A 16148-nucleotide genomic window follows, 5' to 3' on the forward strand; every position below is an offset into this window, starting at 1 on the left:
TTTCTCATACTTGTCGAATCTTCCACTATCTTGAAACAGAAAACAGGGTACCGCAGGTCCGATGGTAGGCATCAATATAGGAATCGCGGGCACTGGCAATGGAAAGTCATTCTGGTTCTATAATATTACATCATTATTGGTTAATCTCTACTGATGGGGTTGAATAATTGGGTAGAGCCCAGCGAAAAGTCGTCGCGAACATCGATGACGTGGGCTACCCTGTTAGACCCGTTATTTACAGTGTCTCAGCGTCATCAGATATCTAATCGCGAATACTGACGCTGGTATTTGCAGGATATTACGTGCTTGATATGGTTCTTTCAAATTTATGTTTGGCCTTTTTCTATCTCTAAAAACTGGCAGTGTTGGAGGATAATATTCTCATCTTTATTCATCTTCTATTTGGACCAAGGCATTGCATTAAATTCTCAGCATCGTGGTAACCATGGCTACTCGTAAGTCAACCCTTTCAGCAATAAATCATCTCAACCAAAAACATTTGTTGAATTGTTTCTAGATCACGCGAAGAATGAAGTTCTCAAGGCCGCTGCCTTATTCGATGTATCTCACATCACTGCAGTCGTAACAGGCGGCGCAACCGGTATTGGACTGATGATCACCCAAGCACTGCAGTCCAACGGAGCCAAGGTCTACATCACAGGTCGTCGCAAAGAGGTCCTTGAACAAACCCAGAAGACCTATGGTACAGGTCCTGGAAGCATCCACGTCCTGCCAGGTGATGTCAGCGAGAGAGATGAGGCTATCCGTCTTGCGGAGGACGTAGGCAATAAGGAGCCAAACGGCATTCACCTACTCGTCAACAACGCTGGGATTGCAGAGGACGACAACACCAAGTTCTGTAAGTTGACTGATCTATCACACCGGAGCTCGTGCTGATGCAGGTTTCATTCTAGCCTCGGCTGGTGAACCAGACACAAGTGACGCCAAGGCTCTTTCGGAGCACTTCCTCAAGACTGAGCCACAGCAGTGGGCCGACACACTGAAAACGAATGTGACAGGGCCATACTACATGTCTATGGCTTTCCTACCGTTACTGGCCAAAGGGCGTGAGACTACTCCAGGGTATTCCTCCCAAATTGTCAATGTCTCCTCGATCTCAGGAGCCATGAAAGGTTCCAGTATGGGCCAACCAGCCTACGCCACCTCCAAGGCTGCTCTTACCCACCTCAGCCGCATGATTGCTACCCTTACCAAGGACATCAAGGTGCGAGTCAATGTTATCGCACCAGGGTTATTCCCCAGTGAGATGACTACTGGAGAGTCTGATGAGGGCAACAAGAGCAACATTGATAAGAAGATGACAAACCCAGCAGGACGACCTGGTCATGATACCGATATGGCTGCGACTATTCTTTTCCTTGCTGGAAAGGGTGGCTTGTTTTATAATGGCCAGATTGTTTATCCTGACGGAGGTAAGTTTCTCTTAATCGATTTATGTTTAGTCTTGTATTGACTTTTTCCTTAGGTTCGACACTGATCAACCCAGCAATCGCAAATTGAAACTGTTGTAGCTGATAGAGCGGAACTAGATAGCTACTACAACATGGCACATGGAGTTGACAATAAACAGGATCTTTGTATCATAAGTTGAAAATACGTTGTTTAGTTGTTGAACTAAGTCTGACTATAACTTCTAACAATATGAAGTCCTGTTATATCAACCACTTCAAACCTGCTCGTTTTCTTCAGCAATAGCTCGAGACTTCTCGGCACTAAGATCAGCACCCTCGGCATTGCGTCGGAATTCCTCCTCCTGCAGTGTCAACTCTTCAGACAGTTGGCCATGGGCCTTCCACACAGGCTTGATCTCAAGAGGCGATCCATGGTGTCAAGAGGCAGGCCCTTGGTCTCAGGAATGAAGAAGAAGACGAAGGTGGCAGAGAGGATCATAAGCGACGCGAAGAAGAAGTAGACTCCGTAGCCCATCTTGATAAACATCTGGGGAGTAAAGCGAGAGATGATGAAGTTCCAGAACCAGTTGTTGGCAGCAGCGGAAGCTTGACCGAGTGATCTGCAGCATGTTAGCAATGTGTCTAAAAAGAGGGACGACCGAAGAAACGTACCTGGAGTTCTCGTTGAACATCTCAGAGTTGAGCACCCAGGGAATTGGGTTCCATGTGGGGGAGTAAAAGGCAGTCCAAAGGTAGAAGAAGAAGACGGCAGCGATTCCACCGCTTGACATTTCAGGGGCCTCAGCTCCGTCGGCAGCAGCAGCAGCAACCTTGGCAGCCGGGTCTGCAATCTTGATATAGGCTCCGATAAACCACATACAAAGGGAACCACCGACTGAACCGATAATAAGAAGCTTTCTGCGTCCCACGGTCTCGATCAGGAACAGGATGAAGATGATGGTAATGGCGGTTTTGACCACGCCGAAGATACCAGTGGTCAAGAAGGAGGTGTTGGTGCCCTGGATGCCGATGCTCTTGAACACAGTAGGGCTGTAATAGTTGATAGCGTTGATACCGGAACCGTTCTGCCAGAGGAACATCATACCACCGAGGAAGAAGCGCCACTGGACCTTGCGGCTCTTGAGCGCGGTGAATGGCTTCCAGAAACCAGGGCCGACTTCCTTGTTGTAGCGCTCGAGTTCCTGGTCGATGTAGCTGACCTCTTCGACGAGATAGAGATCATTGGCGGGCAACTGTCTCAACCAACACAGGTTCTTCATGGCTTCCTCACGGCGACCCTTGGAGAAGAGCCAACGAGGGGACTCCTTGATCCAGAAGGAACCGAAAAGCAGCATGCCTGCGGGGATGAGCTGGACGGCAAAGGGAATGATCCACTGCTTGTGGCTGGGGGCCATGGTCTCAGCAAGTCCATAGTTGATCCAGAAGCCGACAAGGCCGCCAATCTGCCAGCCAAGCTCATAGATACCGACGAGGCGACCGCGAATAGCAGGGGGAGACAGCTCAGAGCAGTAGATCGGAACCATATTTGAACAAGCGCCAACACCAACACCAGCGAGAACACGGCCGCCGATAATAAGTCCCAAGCCACGCTCAGCATTAGCGCCAAGCATCATACCCGCGCCAAGCATGAAAACAAAGCTGAAAGCAATAAGGGAGTATCGTCGGCCGATGAAGTACGAGGTGATGTAGGCGAATAAACTGCCGAAGAAAGCACCGGCTTGATAGACGGAGACGATGTTGGACTTGAGAAGAGCGAGGTCATTGGGTTCGTACGAGGCAAAGTCGAATTCCTCGGTGAAGGACGGCAGCGCGATCGTGGTGCCGATAAAGGCAGAGTCGTAGCCGATCATGCATGATGCGAAAGACGCGATGGCAGCGCAGGTGTAAACGCGCCAGTTGTAAACGGACTTGGGAGTCGGCCTGTCCTCATTGACGGCGAAGATGTTGTTGACGGAGAGACCCATGATGGAAATTGTCAGCCAGCACAAGGGGGGAGAGTTGTGTCTGTGGAGGAGATGAAGATCTGGGGATCGAAAATAAGTATGGGGAAGAGAACAGCCTTTAATATATGCATCTGGTCCAATGGTCTTGAGCCAATTACAGCAATGCCTGCGCTTGAAAGTTTATCCCATCCCTGTTCGTAGTCTCGACTGGCGCATCTTAGCGCGTACTCTGAGTTGTGCGGGGACGTGAAGCAGGAGGACTAGAAAGGTCGAGATTCAGAAAACCCCGCATACGCTGGGGTAGCGCCAAGGGAGATTTTTCGCTCTAACCGGAACTCGGGAACATGAGTAGCGTCAATGGCTAAGAGTTTACCCCCCCTGCGCTGTGTTTGTAGCTGCGCTTAATTTCCGTATTCAGTTTTGGGATGATGGGGAGCTGTCGTTTGCCTACATCTGGAAGTTCTGGGGTTTGAACCAGATTCTGGGGACCCCGCATGGAATTAAACTAGTGGGGTAAGTAATCATCCCCACGCGTCTGCTGATTTAAAGGATTCGTCGTAAGCTGGGGGGTAAGTGTTGATCCCTCTATGCTATTTTCTCCTTGGATAAGTGCCAGCAGCCAAGTGCCAAGTGTTCACCAATTTAATTGATGCGCATATACTCCGACTCAGAACTAGGAACCGTTGCTCGTATTACCTCGCATGAAAGGATGTCTAATGGAATTGACCAAAAGGTGCAAGCGACTGCAAGTTTATGGTGGAACCGGCCACCTCCCGCCATGCGACTTGAAGACCTTATCAAGGAACGAGAGGGACAATTGACAGACGTTGATCTCAAAACAAGGACTTTGGATTGCATAGTGACTGTGGAGAAAACGGAAAGGATCTGGTGAAGTCCGGGGTGTTCGGTAGCTTGAACCGGCCGCGTTCCTGAATGGGTGCATTGCAGCGTCGGCCCTGCTTGTTTGCTGGGTCAGATGGCAGTGACCTACAGTGTTTAGATCCCTTCCCCAGAGTTTATCCCCGACGCTAATCTTCCCCACCGGCTTTTGACTTGTGATCAGCTCTGTTGGAATTGGGGGAGATGACCGCTGATTGAGTGGCTTGCGAGCATGGGTGCTCAGAGAGCTTAAAGGGGATAAAGAAATAAGAGAATTCTAGTGACTAGACCAGGAAGTTCTCCTAGCGTTGATGTGAAGGTTAGTGATATTTGGCCTTGTCAGTGAGTGCGGTGTTGAAACCAAAAGACGATTAACTGAGCTCAATCATCAAATCACCTAATGTTGCAACCATTCATCTTTGTGGCGGCGCGTCAGCTAGCCAACTTGAGGTAAGACTCTTAAAATCACCTGTCTCTTATAGGTTATACTCTGAAGATTCGTCGGCACATCGCCGAATGGCTCACAAATACAGAAAGAGGCCACATGACTTTGATTGGTGAAATAATATAGGGTAGGACAACAGTACGTCGGGGACTCCCAACTGCAGACTTGGTGGGGCCCACGAGGGTTGGGTGTTCCTAGCTCCACCTATAAGAGGTCGATAATGGAACGAGATAGATACTTCACGTAGCTTAATTGAGGATTGAGAGAGTAATACAAAGTATATGTGTGAATGGTATTCTATGTACAATGGCCTATTAAATTAACCGGTATATCGAAGTGAAAACAAACCCCGCTCAATAGAGCTAACCAAAATGTTGCCACTCTGGAAGTAAGGGTAAACAGACCAAGCACCATAAAACTGCGCCTCACCACCAACAGCATCATCCTCGGGATGAACGTCAAAGAAGCCAATCTCCTCAAACAGAGCGCCAGTATCATCCTGAGCAATTGAAGACACATTCACCATGCGAAGACCAGATCCATAATTGGCCTGGTATGACACGCCGCCAACGACGTACTGGTTATGATCGATAGAGCGAACAGGGCTCTTGTATACGCCACGGAAGACAGGGTACTCTAGGTCTTGGATATCGACAATATATGTCGTGGTGTGCTGGTCAGCCGCAGGACCGGTCTTTTCTTGCTCATCCAGCTCGTCGTCTAGGAGGAGATACTTGTGATCCTCCGTCAACCAACCCTGGTGGGTATATGTTGCACCGTTGTATGTAGTGCGCGACAGCTGGCGCGGCATAGTGCGGCGAGAAATATCAACGATAGTGAGCGCATCTTCATTGTAGTTGAAACAGATCTCACGACCCTGGAAGGCCTTCTGGGGACCTCGGTAGATAACGCACTGCGCGTCGTGAACGTAGCCATCCGAAGCGACACAACCAGCATCCTGAGGACGCTTTGGGTTGGAGACGTCGATCATCCAGAGTCCAGCGCGACACTTCAGATCGTAGGCCGTACCAACAGCTGCAATAAGCGCGGTCTCCTCGTTGGCGACAATGTTGTGGCTGTTGCCGAAAGCACTAAAGTGCGCCGCCAAGTCACTCCTAATGCTGAAGGTGGGAGGGTTCTTCTTATCGGTGTTGAGAAGCTTGGTGAGGTCGAAGATTTGGAGACCATGGCCCGCTGCCTCAGAGCCGATGTAGGCGTAGTTGCCGATGACTTTGATGTCACGCCATGAAGAAGCGACGGTCTGGGTTGGAAGGCGACCGACGTAGGTTAGGCTACCATCAGGGTGGACTTCTGCAAAGGCTGTGCCGTCTGACTGTCCGAGAAGGGCGAACTCGCGACCACTAGAGGCATGTGTCCAACCTGAGGGGGGGTAAGTTAGCAAAACGAAGCATCACGGAGTAAAAGTAGCTATGGAACATACCCCAGACATCATTGCCGACGCGTGTTCGGCTGCCCATATCCTGGTGGCGCAAGAAGCCCAAGAGGTCGATCTTGTTACAAGAGTAACCTCCCGCCTTGCCGTCAGAACAAGGCGTGCCAGAGCTGAGCACTTTGTAGCGATCTTTGTCGAAGACACCAGCCGCAGCTTCGCTCTCATGGAGAGCCATCTTGCGCTGTTTAAGCTCTCCCATGCCAATGGCATGAGGCGCACTCTTGGCACGGAGATAGTCTTCATTGTACTTGGCCGTGTTGATCCTCTGCGTCTGTGCGACGGCAGAGCCCGCTAGGGTGGCTAGGAGGAGGGAGGTGATGCTGGCCTTCATATTGACGGATTGGAGAGGTTTGAGAGACGTGATGAGTGAGAAACTACAGAGCGAATATCCCAAGGCGTGGAGGGAGTCTTTATACTTAATGTTAAGGTATGTTGATTGATCTAACAAGATTGGGAAACTGTCGTCGATCATTCCCCGGATTGGAAGCTAGATCTTTTGTTCTTGGAAACTGGTCCTTTTGTGCTTGGCAGCTTACTCAATCCAAGAGATATGCGATAAGGTCCTCAACTTGGTCCGGGCCAAGTCAATACTATGGATACCAATACTACCCTGGGTATTCACAGTGACGATTGAAATCAAACCTGCATCGTCGCTGACCATTGAGATGTCAGAGAACCCCTGGGATGATGTATATCATACCTAGATGGAGTTAGTAACTAAGGCAAAGGTTCCCCAGAATTATCGGGCCAAGGATCAAGATGCGCAGGCACATAGGTAGCCTGCGCATAGATAATCTTTAAGACCACCAGTCATCTTTCGTGTTTTTCTAAGCGACTCGTGGCCAAGGCTATGCCAACCCATCGTGCCGATTAACTACCAGATTCATCTTAAGCTTATTATAAATATCTCACGGGTATATCACACGACCCACTACGGACTTTATGAGATGCCTATTTAGGATAGAAACCCGCTTCTTGCCATGTGACCTGCTATTTACCTTGTACTTCCAAGATAAAAGCGCAGTCTTGGCTCTGTTCTTCCCCGAAGCTCCCTACAGAGTACTATAGTTAAATAGTCTTCCTTCTGTTATAAAAAAGGGTAATATGCTTTAAACTAATTTAGATTTCCTGAGCTTTAATTAAAGGATACCTTTAGGTATGCTTTTGCAAGAGATGAACCAGAATCCAAGTTCACAAAGGTATCCTCCAACATTCTATAGCATTTTCATATCACTAACTAGATAGATTATTCACGATTATATAGAAATTCGCTTATGTCTGCATCGTATATAAAACCGAGTTCATCTAAAAGGTCTCTTGACCCATTCCAGCTTCTGTGAGGGTCAAGTCGATGGCTTCGTAAGCAGGCTCAATACTACCAGTCCTTATTAATTTGATCCGCGTGTGACTTGGCAATGGGGGGATTGGTATCACCGCGCATTGGTTTATGCAGCTCTGGAGAAGAGTGTTTTGAGAATCTTATTTTGAATTGATACAGATGACCTCTGATGCCTATACCACCAACCCCTTAAGGTTTTAATAAATCAGACATTTAACCATAGAAATGTAATTTAGTATTCCGGAGACTGGGGTTAGGATCAGAGAGGAACGTGTCTACAATGACTATGATCAAGGAGTACATATATATTCATTATAATATCCCAGTTTCATTTCATTTCTGGTTACCAAGATACGTTAGCCCAACCTCGATGTCACCATCCGTGCTGAAAGTCGGGATCTTCATCTTGAAAGTTTTACCACCAGGAAAGATGAAGCCAGCTTGTTGCTCCAGCCCGTACCATTGTGAAAATGAATCTCAACTCTGGCACTTACCAAGAAGTGCATACATTGTTTGGAATGTGAGACCTATGATATAGTACTCTCAACTTTATTTACAATCTATAATTATTATAAAGACCATTACTCGTAGAATAAGAGAGAAATGTTTATATATACGCTTATTTAAAGTAGAGGAAATACAATCTTACTAGAAAACCTCTTACTAATACAGTTCATAACAAGTAGAAAGACAAAGCTCAATTCCATGATAATCAATCCATCTCGAGTACTCTACAACGTTACTTTACCAATTGAACGGTCGTCGAAGACCTCAGATCCCTTGAGCTGAAGCCAACACTGAGCTTTATGTCACCCTTCGGTGCCACCCAGTCCTGGGCAGTAACATCCCAATAACTCAGATCCCGACGCTTTAGACTGAATGACACTTTCTTGGCCTCCTCAGGCTCAAGATGGACCTTCTCGAACCCACGCAGCATCTGTACTGGGCTGTTGGCTGGGATGTGGTTCTTGGGCAAAGAAGCATACAGCTGGATGACTGTCGCGCCTGCAACCCGGCCGGTGTTGGATACCTCGACGGAACACTTGACGACTGTTTCCCAGAGATGAGGGTTACCGCCTAGTGCCAGTGTAGCGTTGGAGAGGGATGCGCGGGCGGAGATCTTGTTTGCTGAGGAGACAACGAGCTTGGAGGATATATCAAAGGTGGTGTAGCTGAGACCGTAGCCAAACTCATAGAGAGGGTCCAGGCCCTTGTTGTCGAAGTGTCGATAGTCAATTAACAGTCCCTCGGTAAAGTCACTTTGCCAACTTGAAGCGTCTTCAGCTGCGGGGCCAGTGATGTTGATGATCTTTCCGTTGTAGTCCTCCTCTTTCTTGGCAATGGTATATGGGAGCTTGCCAGAGGGATTGACCTTTCCGGTCAAGACGTCCAGGATGGAGTTGCCTGATTCCTGGCCTGGGTAATGCGCAGCGACAATAGCACTGACGTTGGGGTTCGTCGCCCATGGCATCACGTCCGGCCCTCCAGAGTGAGTGACTACGATGGTGCGACGAGGGCAGCGTGATGCAATACTATTGACGACTTGGACTGAGTTGTCATCTGCGACAAGAGTCTTGCGATCAAAACCCTCGGTGGTGAAAGACTTGAGGAAGACGATGCAGACCTCTGGCCATGGGTACAAACCAGGCATACTGCTGAGAATAGCAGTATTGTTGGTGACGTATTGAAGCCGTTTGTCGTTGTCCTTGGCGTAAGACTTGAACGCATCCAAGGGACTGACAACGTAGCTTGGTCGGCCGCTTCCTGAACCGCCGCCAGAGATAAGAGTACCGATATCGATGCCATCGTGATCGCTGAAGAGGGTACCAACGGAGGGATCAGCAGCATCATTGCCAAAAAGACCGATGTTGGTGAGGGACTTGTTGAGAGGAAGAATGGAGCCTTCATTCTTGAGCAAGACTGTTCCGGCAGCAGCGATCTCACGGATGAGAGCTGAATGGTTGCCGCGAACATCGCGACCAACTGGAGAAGGGCCGGGATAAGGGTACTTGAAGCCGTTGTAAACGAGGGGCTGAGATGATGGGTCCACAGAGGGGTAGCCTTTATCCTGACCAAGATAAAAGTAAGGCGTCAAGATCCGTCGCACCATTCCATCCAAATCCGACTCAGAGAGTGTCTTGTTCTTGACATAATTGACAAGATTATCACCCCAGTACGTCTCAACTAGGGGAAGTAGATTGACAGGTCCGGGCTGGTTCATATCAAGGCCTGCCTTGACGGGACTAAGTCCAGGCGGAGTAGCCAGAAAGTCCGACATGACATACCCTTGAAAGCCAAGCTCTTTCTTCAAGAGGTTATTGATCAGGTGCTTGTTTTCGCAGCTATATGTCTCATTGACACGGTTGTAGCCACACATGACTGATGCTACACCAGCATGAACGGCGTCTGCAAAAGGCCACATGTACAGCTCGTGTATGGTGCGATCGTCAATGTTGGAGGATACTGCGTCTACCATCTTTCCGTTAATCAGTGTGGGTTTTCGCTGCGTTTCTTGTTCATTGCCAACTAGATGCTTGGCTGTAGCCTGGACACCGGTATCTTGGATTGCTCGAATTGTTTCATCCATGGCGATGCCGGTTAGGTAAGGATCTGGCGAGAAGCCCTCCCAGTTGCGACCGCCATATGGACTTCTGCCCAGAGCTCCCGCAACAGGTCTAATCTACCGTCAGTGATCACAATAAAGAAAAATGGTGACAGAACTTACCCAAGAATGACGTGAGCACCCTTCGCTTTGAATTCCTTTGCCATGGCCTCTCCCCTCAGCGCCATCAACTGCCTATCCCACGTCGCAGCAGTAGTAACGCCAGATGGAAAGACACTGACTAGATCTCCGAGACGAAGCCCAATTGGTCCGTCTTGAATGCAAAGACCGCCGAAGCCAAGGCGTTTGATGGGCGCGATGTACTCGATGCATGTTCCATCAAAGGTGCCTGTCACCATCAAGGACTTTTCCTTGGGCGTCATCTTGGAGATCAGTGTGTCCGCTTTACCACGGGCATTGAGCCATTGCGAGGGGTCAATTGCTGTGACATGTCAGTAAGCCTTGGCTGAGGTGTTGAGGACGATCTAACCTGATGATGATTCACGTCCTGCCACAACGGGCAAGACCAATGATAGTAAAGACGCCAAACTAAGTCGATACATCTTGAGTACAGAGTATTCAGTCTTTGAGCTACTGTCTTAGCATCACTACCCTGTTTGCCAACACTTCAGCCTTATATACACTCCTACTCATGCACTTGGGCACTAAATGAGCACCCACTATCATATTCTCGCCGAGTTCCGCACAGCCCCCAAAAGAGGCCGAAATGAATCGTAACATGCCAAAAACAGCCCAATCCTCCATCCCTCAGCTCTGTTAGCCCCAACCTAATCTATACAAGAATGGGCGCAAGAGTCCAGACCTATATCCATCCGAGAGCTTATCTTACGATTTATCGTTGCATATTATGACTTCAGCTGACAAGGGGCGTTCCCATTTCTCCCAGAATGCGACGCGTCAATTCTGTACCTAGATTACCGCTACCCTACCAAAAGTACTCATCAAATCCCTCCTGCAGATCCGTGACTATGCCTTTCATGAGCTCAGCTACCTGTCCCTTTGGCACCGAGACTTGTACCTGGTATCCCAATCTCTTCGCATCACCTGCATCATTAGCCGACTTTGCCTTGTAAATCATGCACCAATTTCGGACAGGCAAAGCCTCCACTTCCAAGGGCTGGCAGAACATATGCTGCTCCTGTCCGAAATCTATCTCCTCCATAGAAACTTTAGTCCAATCATCTACATACAAAGTATCAGGGTCAAATGCGGGCGCCAAATCCATGAGCCCGTTGACAGCTTGAATAGACTGAATCCACTCATCCCCCTTGGCCAATTTCTCTGGCGTCAGCCCAGTGACTCCTTCGCGAACTGCAAATGCCACTTCGCTCAGATTCTTAGACGCTGGCAAATATGGCGTATCAACAGCTGTGATACAATTACCGAAATACTCTCTAGGCATGTTTCTAGCCTTTCGTGCATCTACTATAGTGACAATTCGCGTAACACGCGGATGCGGCATGAGCCGGTTGTACACAAAGCGGTTCAGCGCCTTGAGTAGGTAGGCTTTAAATGCATCTTGTGTTGAGCATGTCGCCGGGTGTAGCCGAGCCCGTGCTTTCTGAACAAGGATACTGAGATCTTCTGCTGAGACATCAAATCTTGCATATTCCAGGGTCTTGAACACTATCGTGTGAACCAGTGGGGCATAGGCTTTGATCTTGCTTATCACTGTGGGGGAGAATAGCTGTGATCGCCGGGGAAGACGTCGGGGTATATCTTCCAACAATACCGCTTTCGAGGGAGACTTGAAGCGGATCCTCTCAGCGACGTGGGGAGATATCGATAGTGTCTCTTGAGTATGTATATCATGCCATGCCTTTAGAAGATGGTATAGTGACAAGGCATCTCCAAGGACGTGGCAGAAGCTCACCCCCAAGACTGTCTGAGAGGTGTGAGGCAAGTATGTGACGGTGATCTGTAACAGAGGAGCTTGGCCATTCAGGACTTTCTTAGTCGTGATGCGATTGATGAACCTCTTCCAAACAGAAGGATAGAATGCCCCTTGATGGTATTTCTGCAAGTATATGGGAACGGGGTGGTAGAGGCTCAGCGAGAGCTCTCCGCGTGTAGCTGCAGAGGGTCTTCTGAAGCGCCCGTACACAGGCGGGAACAGTGACAGGGTCTTTGACAGTGATGTTCGCAGTTGATCCTTGTCCAAGGTACCGTTAATGACGAGGACTACATCAACAGGCATGAAGTAGGTGTCGAGGAAGCTGAGCGGGAAGACTCTATCGCCACTCCCCTGATCTTCATACTGAAGTTCAATACGCTGCGCCATAATGAAACGAAATTTGCAATGTCATGGTCTGTAATAACGATTAACAGCAAAATATTACGAAACAAGAAAAGGCTTTCAGAGGATCATTTGGTTGCAAACACCTGTCGGAGTCCCTCGGCCAGTTTCTGCAGAAACTCGCCGTTCAGCCCCCAAATACCCCCTACAAACGCCCCGATCACCAATACCAGAATAGTAAGCCGGACGAGCCCACTAGCAGTCAACCACACATTCGCAATCTCCATTCCATAATCCCTGACAGACGCTCTGAGGGGCGTAGTCCCAAAGAAGCAAAGATTCATAACAAATGCACTCCTCTTGCGCTCCTTCAGCCTCCTAGCCCTCATCGTATCCACATACTCCCTCAGCATACTCGCCCTCTTCTCAGCGGGAGTGCCCGGGAAGCGTATGATTGTCCTACTAAGATCCACTGCATCCTCCATAGCGCATGCAGCTCCTTTTCCTAGAAATGGCGCCATACTACCTGATTAATACCGAAGGATTCCAGAAGTGTTTCGAGAACGTACTTGAATGTGGCATCACCAACTAGCGTTACATTGTCCGAATTCCACGGCTCACTAACGTCTACCATGCGGAAGACGTTGGCGTAGGCGGAGTCCGTGACGATGAGCTCCACTAGTGCTTTGATGGAGGGGTGGGTTGGGTGCGCGTTGACGCGGGAGATGCACTCGGCTTTGAGTTCATTGGGTGTCATTTCAGCCGGTGATTTTGACTGATCGGCGAAATCTCTAAGGCGGCTACCGAAACCTACCATAACGTATGATGTTTCTGGGTCGATGTGCTCAGGATCGAGACCCTTAGCGTAAGGCTGCTCGGGGTTTTGCCATGTCATGATGGTGATTTCCTGGCCGTTGGGGTAGAGGACCTAGTTGATCAGTATCACCCCACATGAAAGAGCTTTTGATGCTCACCAGACTCCCTGTCTTGTACGGGATCATGCTTTCTACCTCTCGAGTGTAGGGGACTTTGAAGTAGATGATGACCAGATCTGTCTGAACTGTTTGGATGCTGGGTAGCAGAGTACGTCGGACCCGTGAGGTAATCCCGTCAGCTCCGACAATTAGATCACAAACATGACTACTCCCATCTGCAAAATCGGCCTTGATCGTTCCATCTTGAAGCTCTTGGTAAGTTGTAAACTTCTTGCCAGTTGTCAACCATTTCTCCGACTCATAGAGAAGGCCCTTCCTCAATCTGAGGCGTGAGACTGCGGCTGTCTTGCGGAATTCCTCGGGTAGGTATGTGTAGAAAACATGTCCGTCTGGCCGCATGAAGCACGAGTGGTAGTAGCCCTCTTTTGGTGTCTTGGCCACGCTCGGAAGGACCTTAGCCCATGTCTCGGGCGGTAAATGGGTCTTCAGAAGGTTGAGGATCTCAAGACCTAGCTGGATGCGGTATCCCGAGAGGCTGTCCTCGTTTTCGTAGCGTTCAAAAACGTGTGCATCTATACCGGGAGCCGAGGAGAGTAACTGGCCGAGGAGAAGACCAGCGATTCCACCCCCAATGACGGCAACACGGACAGGCTTAGGTTGGTCGGCCATTCCGAGTAATTAACAATTCTTTCTAGTATTATAGTTAATCACGAAGATTTCAATTTATTTTCTCTTCAATCATCCTAACATATATACGTTTTGATCATGCACTGAGAGTTATTCTGGCACCGCAGATCGCCCTCGGAGGATTTCCAGCACATTTCAGAGCCATCACGCCACCCGTTTACGAACACCAACCAAATATTCCCCCGAGGCAATGTACAGTACACTATGATGCCGGTACTGAATTTTCTGATCTGGTACGATCGTGAGGTCAAATCGTCGCAGCAGAACAGCCAGGATGAGCCGGACTTCCTTCAACGCGAAGCTGCGAAAATTAGCACCTGTCGTCGAAAAGTCTGAGCGGGGCCTTACTGCTTGCCAATACACACTCGTGACCCTGCTGAGAACGGATACCAATTCTTTTCGGCAGCCTTTTCGCCTGCATGCCCAGAGATCCATCTCTCAGGAATGAACTTGTCAGCGTCGGGATAGACGCGAGAATCACGGTGGAGAGCTGTTGTGTCTGCTGTAACCAATGTCTAATTTTGTTAGTCGCGTTTTTGCAGGCACAACGCCAGTGACTTACGCCAGCCGGAAGAACATAATCTCCAACCGTCACGGGCTCCAAAGCCTGTCGCGCAAAGCCTTTTAATTGACACTAGTTAGTATCATGCCTGAGAAGGAATAAATGAACATCTTACCGCCAGCTGCGGGGGGTAGCATGCGAAGCGTCTCGTGGATGACTGCATTCAGATATGGCAAGTTATGAGTGTTCTCGTCGACGATCGGATCGCTCGATGATGCGAGAAGCTCATCCAGCTCTCTCTTCAGCGCCTGATGAGCAGCTGGATTCTCTAGAAGTTTCATCAGGCAGAAAGTTGCCGTCACGGCAGATGTGTCGGAGGGCGCCGCCTGCGGGCGTGCGAGATGACTCCTCACTGCGCGACGGTAGGAATATCAGGGACTCGTTGACAATAATCATTGACCTCAGCTTTAATGTCCTCCATACTCAACTTATCAGGATTTTCAGCTGAAGCCTCGAGAAGCATGTCAAGAAGGTCTCTCCGCTCGCTCTCCTTCTGGCTGTGCAGCCGCTTGTCGATGATGCCTTGGACAATTGCATCGAGCTGTTCATCTCGAGGCTTACCAAAGAGGCTCAACAGAGGTACAGTTTGGTACAGAGCTGCTTTCTTCATGTAGTTGGTGATCCTCGTCTTTAGCGGATGGTGGCCCTGGCGAACAAGGCCAAAGGAGCCTCCAAAAGAGCATTCAGCCATGATGTCCTGGATCTGTCAATTATCTCCAAACGTGTGTAAAAATTGAGTGGACTCACTGAAGCAAGACTGCTGAGCAGATCATAGATGTTGACAGTCGCTGTCCCGCCGCCAGCAGCGCAGCGATCTTCCAGTACATCCTCCAGAACCTGAACACAGCCGTGCATCAGCGGCTCCAGTGCTTTGAGGTAGCTCATTGAGAAGCCATTCGAGAGCAGTCTTCGCTGGAACAATGTTAACACCTATATGCTATTTCGTACCGGTTTCTCACTCTAATGCGATATTTGGCCTTGTCTCTCTCCGTAAACAACGTCGCGACGTGCGGGTTCTGTCGATATTTCTCATAGAGAGGACTCTTATGCAGATCCCATTCCACGAGAACGCGATGGACCGATACTGGGTCAGACACCAAGACCAGATTCGGGGCTGTAAGATTGAGTAAACTTGCATGGGCTATCTATGTTGGGAGACTTACTGACTCGCACGACATCGCCGTATTGATGATGAAGGTCCTGTGCGAGAAAAGGTGCAGTGCCCTTCAAGAATGCCAAACGCCATGGCAGTGGTGAGAGTTTGTTCCATAACGGCCCTGGAATTCTGGACAGGGGACCAGTAAACCCAAAGATTAGCGCCTTTAGTACCCGTCGCAGCAGCTCTAGGCCTACAGCGAACAGCGCTAACGTGGTGTAAGAATACGGCAGGTTCAGCATCATGACAAGATTGAACAATTCAAATTCAGTGTAAAATATATTAATATTACGTTGTCTTCTTTATACGCTGTATCGTTAACTCGCAAAACGCGCCGAGAATGGCGGAAATGCCCCGAGTCAACACCTCAGGTGATATATCACCCGAATCGCACCACTAAATCACTTCTCCAGGCCTAAATCCTGCAACACAACAATGCGACCAGTACAGAAGCTCA

The 16148-nt window shown here is 49.1% G+C and overlaps 7 protein-coding genes across 9 annotated transcripts; 1 reads left to right on the forward strand and 6 right to left on the reverse strand.

Moving 5' to 3' along the window:
- Positions 1-321: 321 nt before the first annotated feature.
- Positions 322-1600, forward strand: FOXG_02731 (uncharacterized protein). The gene is made up of 4 exons (XM_018380190.1): positions 322-455; positions 518-859; positions 915-1433; positions 1487-1600. The coding sequence occupies exons 1-4, from the start codon at positions 446-448 to the stop codon at positions 1519-1521; spliced, it is 906 nt and encodes a 301-aa protein (XP_018236408.1). The 5' UTR covers positions 322-445; the 3' UTR covers positions 1522-1600.
- Positions 1595-3500, reverse strand: FOXG_02732 (quinate permease). The gene is made up of 2 exons (XM_018380191.1): positions 2085-3500; positions 1595-2032 (listed from the first exon to the last, which is right to left on the reverse strand). The coding sequence occupies exons 1-2, from the start codon at positions 3395-3397 to the stop codon at positions 1783-1785; spliced, it is 1563 nt and encodes a 520-aa protein (XP_018236409.1). The 5' UTR covers positions 3398-3500; the 3' UTR covers positions 1595-1782.
- Positions 3501-4960: 1460 nt separating this feature from the next.
- On the reverse strand, positions 4961-6484 carry FOXG_02733 (uncharacterized protein; the record flags this gene model as incomplete). Its single annotated transcript, XM_018380192.1, has 2 exons — positions 4961-6080; positions 6142-6484. 2 exons carry the CDS (start codon positions 6482-6484, stop codon positions 5020-5022), a joined length of 1404 nt encoding a protein of 467 aa, XP_018236410.1. The 3' UTR covers positions 4961-5019.
- Positions 6485-8003: 1519 nt separating this feature from the next.
- On the reverse strand, positions 8004-10876 carry FOXG_02734 (uncharacterized protein). The gene is made up of 3 exons (XM_018380193.1): positions 10585-10876; positions 10218-10536; positions 8004-10167 (listed from the first exon to the last, which is right to left on the reverse strand). The coding sequence occupies exons 1-3, from the start codon at positions 10655-10657 to the stop codon at positions 8232-8234; spliced, it is 2328 nt and encodes a 775-aa protein (XP_018236411.1). The 5' UTR covers positions 10658-10876; the 3' UTR covers positions 8004-8231.
- Positions 10877-10991: 115 nt separating this feature from the next.
- Positions 10992-12435, reverse strand: FOXG_18397 (uncharacterized protein). The gene has a single exon (XM_018398471.1). It carries the CDS (start codon positions 12394-12396, stop codon positions 11041-11043), a length of 1356 nt encoding a protein of 451 aa, XP_018236412.1. The 5' UTR covers positions 12397-12435; the 3' UTR covers positions 10992-11040.
- Positions 12436-12479: 44 nt separating this feature from the next.
- Positions 12480-13989, reverse strand: FOXG_02735 (uncharacterized protein; the record flags this gene model as incomplete). The annotated part of the gene is made up of 3 exons (XM_018380194.1): positions 13326-13989; positions 12921-13279; positions 12480-12873 (listed from the first exon to the last, which is right to left on the reverse strand). Exons 1-3 carry the CDS (start codon positions 13953-13955, stop codon positions 12480-12482), a joined length of 1383 nt encoding a protein of 460 aa, XP_018236413.1. The 5' UTR covers positions 13956-13989.
- Positions 13990-13994: 5 nt separating this feature from the next.
- FOXG_02736 (uncharacterized protein) lies at positions 13995-15946 on the reverse strand (the record flags this gene model as incomplete). Of its 3 annotated transcripts, none has more annotated exons than XM_018380196.1 (7): positions 13995-14274; positions 14322-14594; positions 14651-14861; positions 14915-15232; positions 15283-15447; positions 15495-15649; positions 15699-15946. In XM_018380196.1, the coding sequence occupies 7 exons, from the start codon at positions 15934-15936 to the stop codon at positions 14264-14266; spliced, it is 1371 nt and encodes a 456-aa protein (XP_018236415.1). In that variant the 3' UTR covers positions 13995-14263. The 3 variants fall into 3 exon arrangements, with proteins under 3 accessions (XP_018236415.1, XP_018236416.1, XP_018236414.1); XM_018380197.1 differs by having other exon boundaries at positions 14322-14488; positions 14536-14861; positions 15699-15933; XM_018380195.1 differs by having other exon boundaries at positions 13995-14594; positions 15699-15933.
- Positions 15947-16148: the final 202 nt, after the last annotated feature.

The sequence above is a fragment of the Fusarium oxysporum genome, chromosome 8, assembly GCF_000149955.1.
Source record: "Fusarium oxysporum f. sp. lycopersici 4287 chromosome 8, whole genome shotgun sequence".
In the NCBI taxonomy this organism is placed as follows: domain Eukaryota; kingdom Fungi; phylum Ascomycota; class Sordariomycetes; order Hypocreales; family Nectriaceae; genus Fusarium; species Fusarium oxysporum.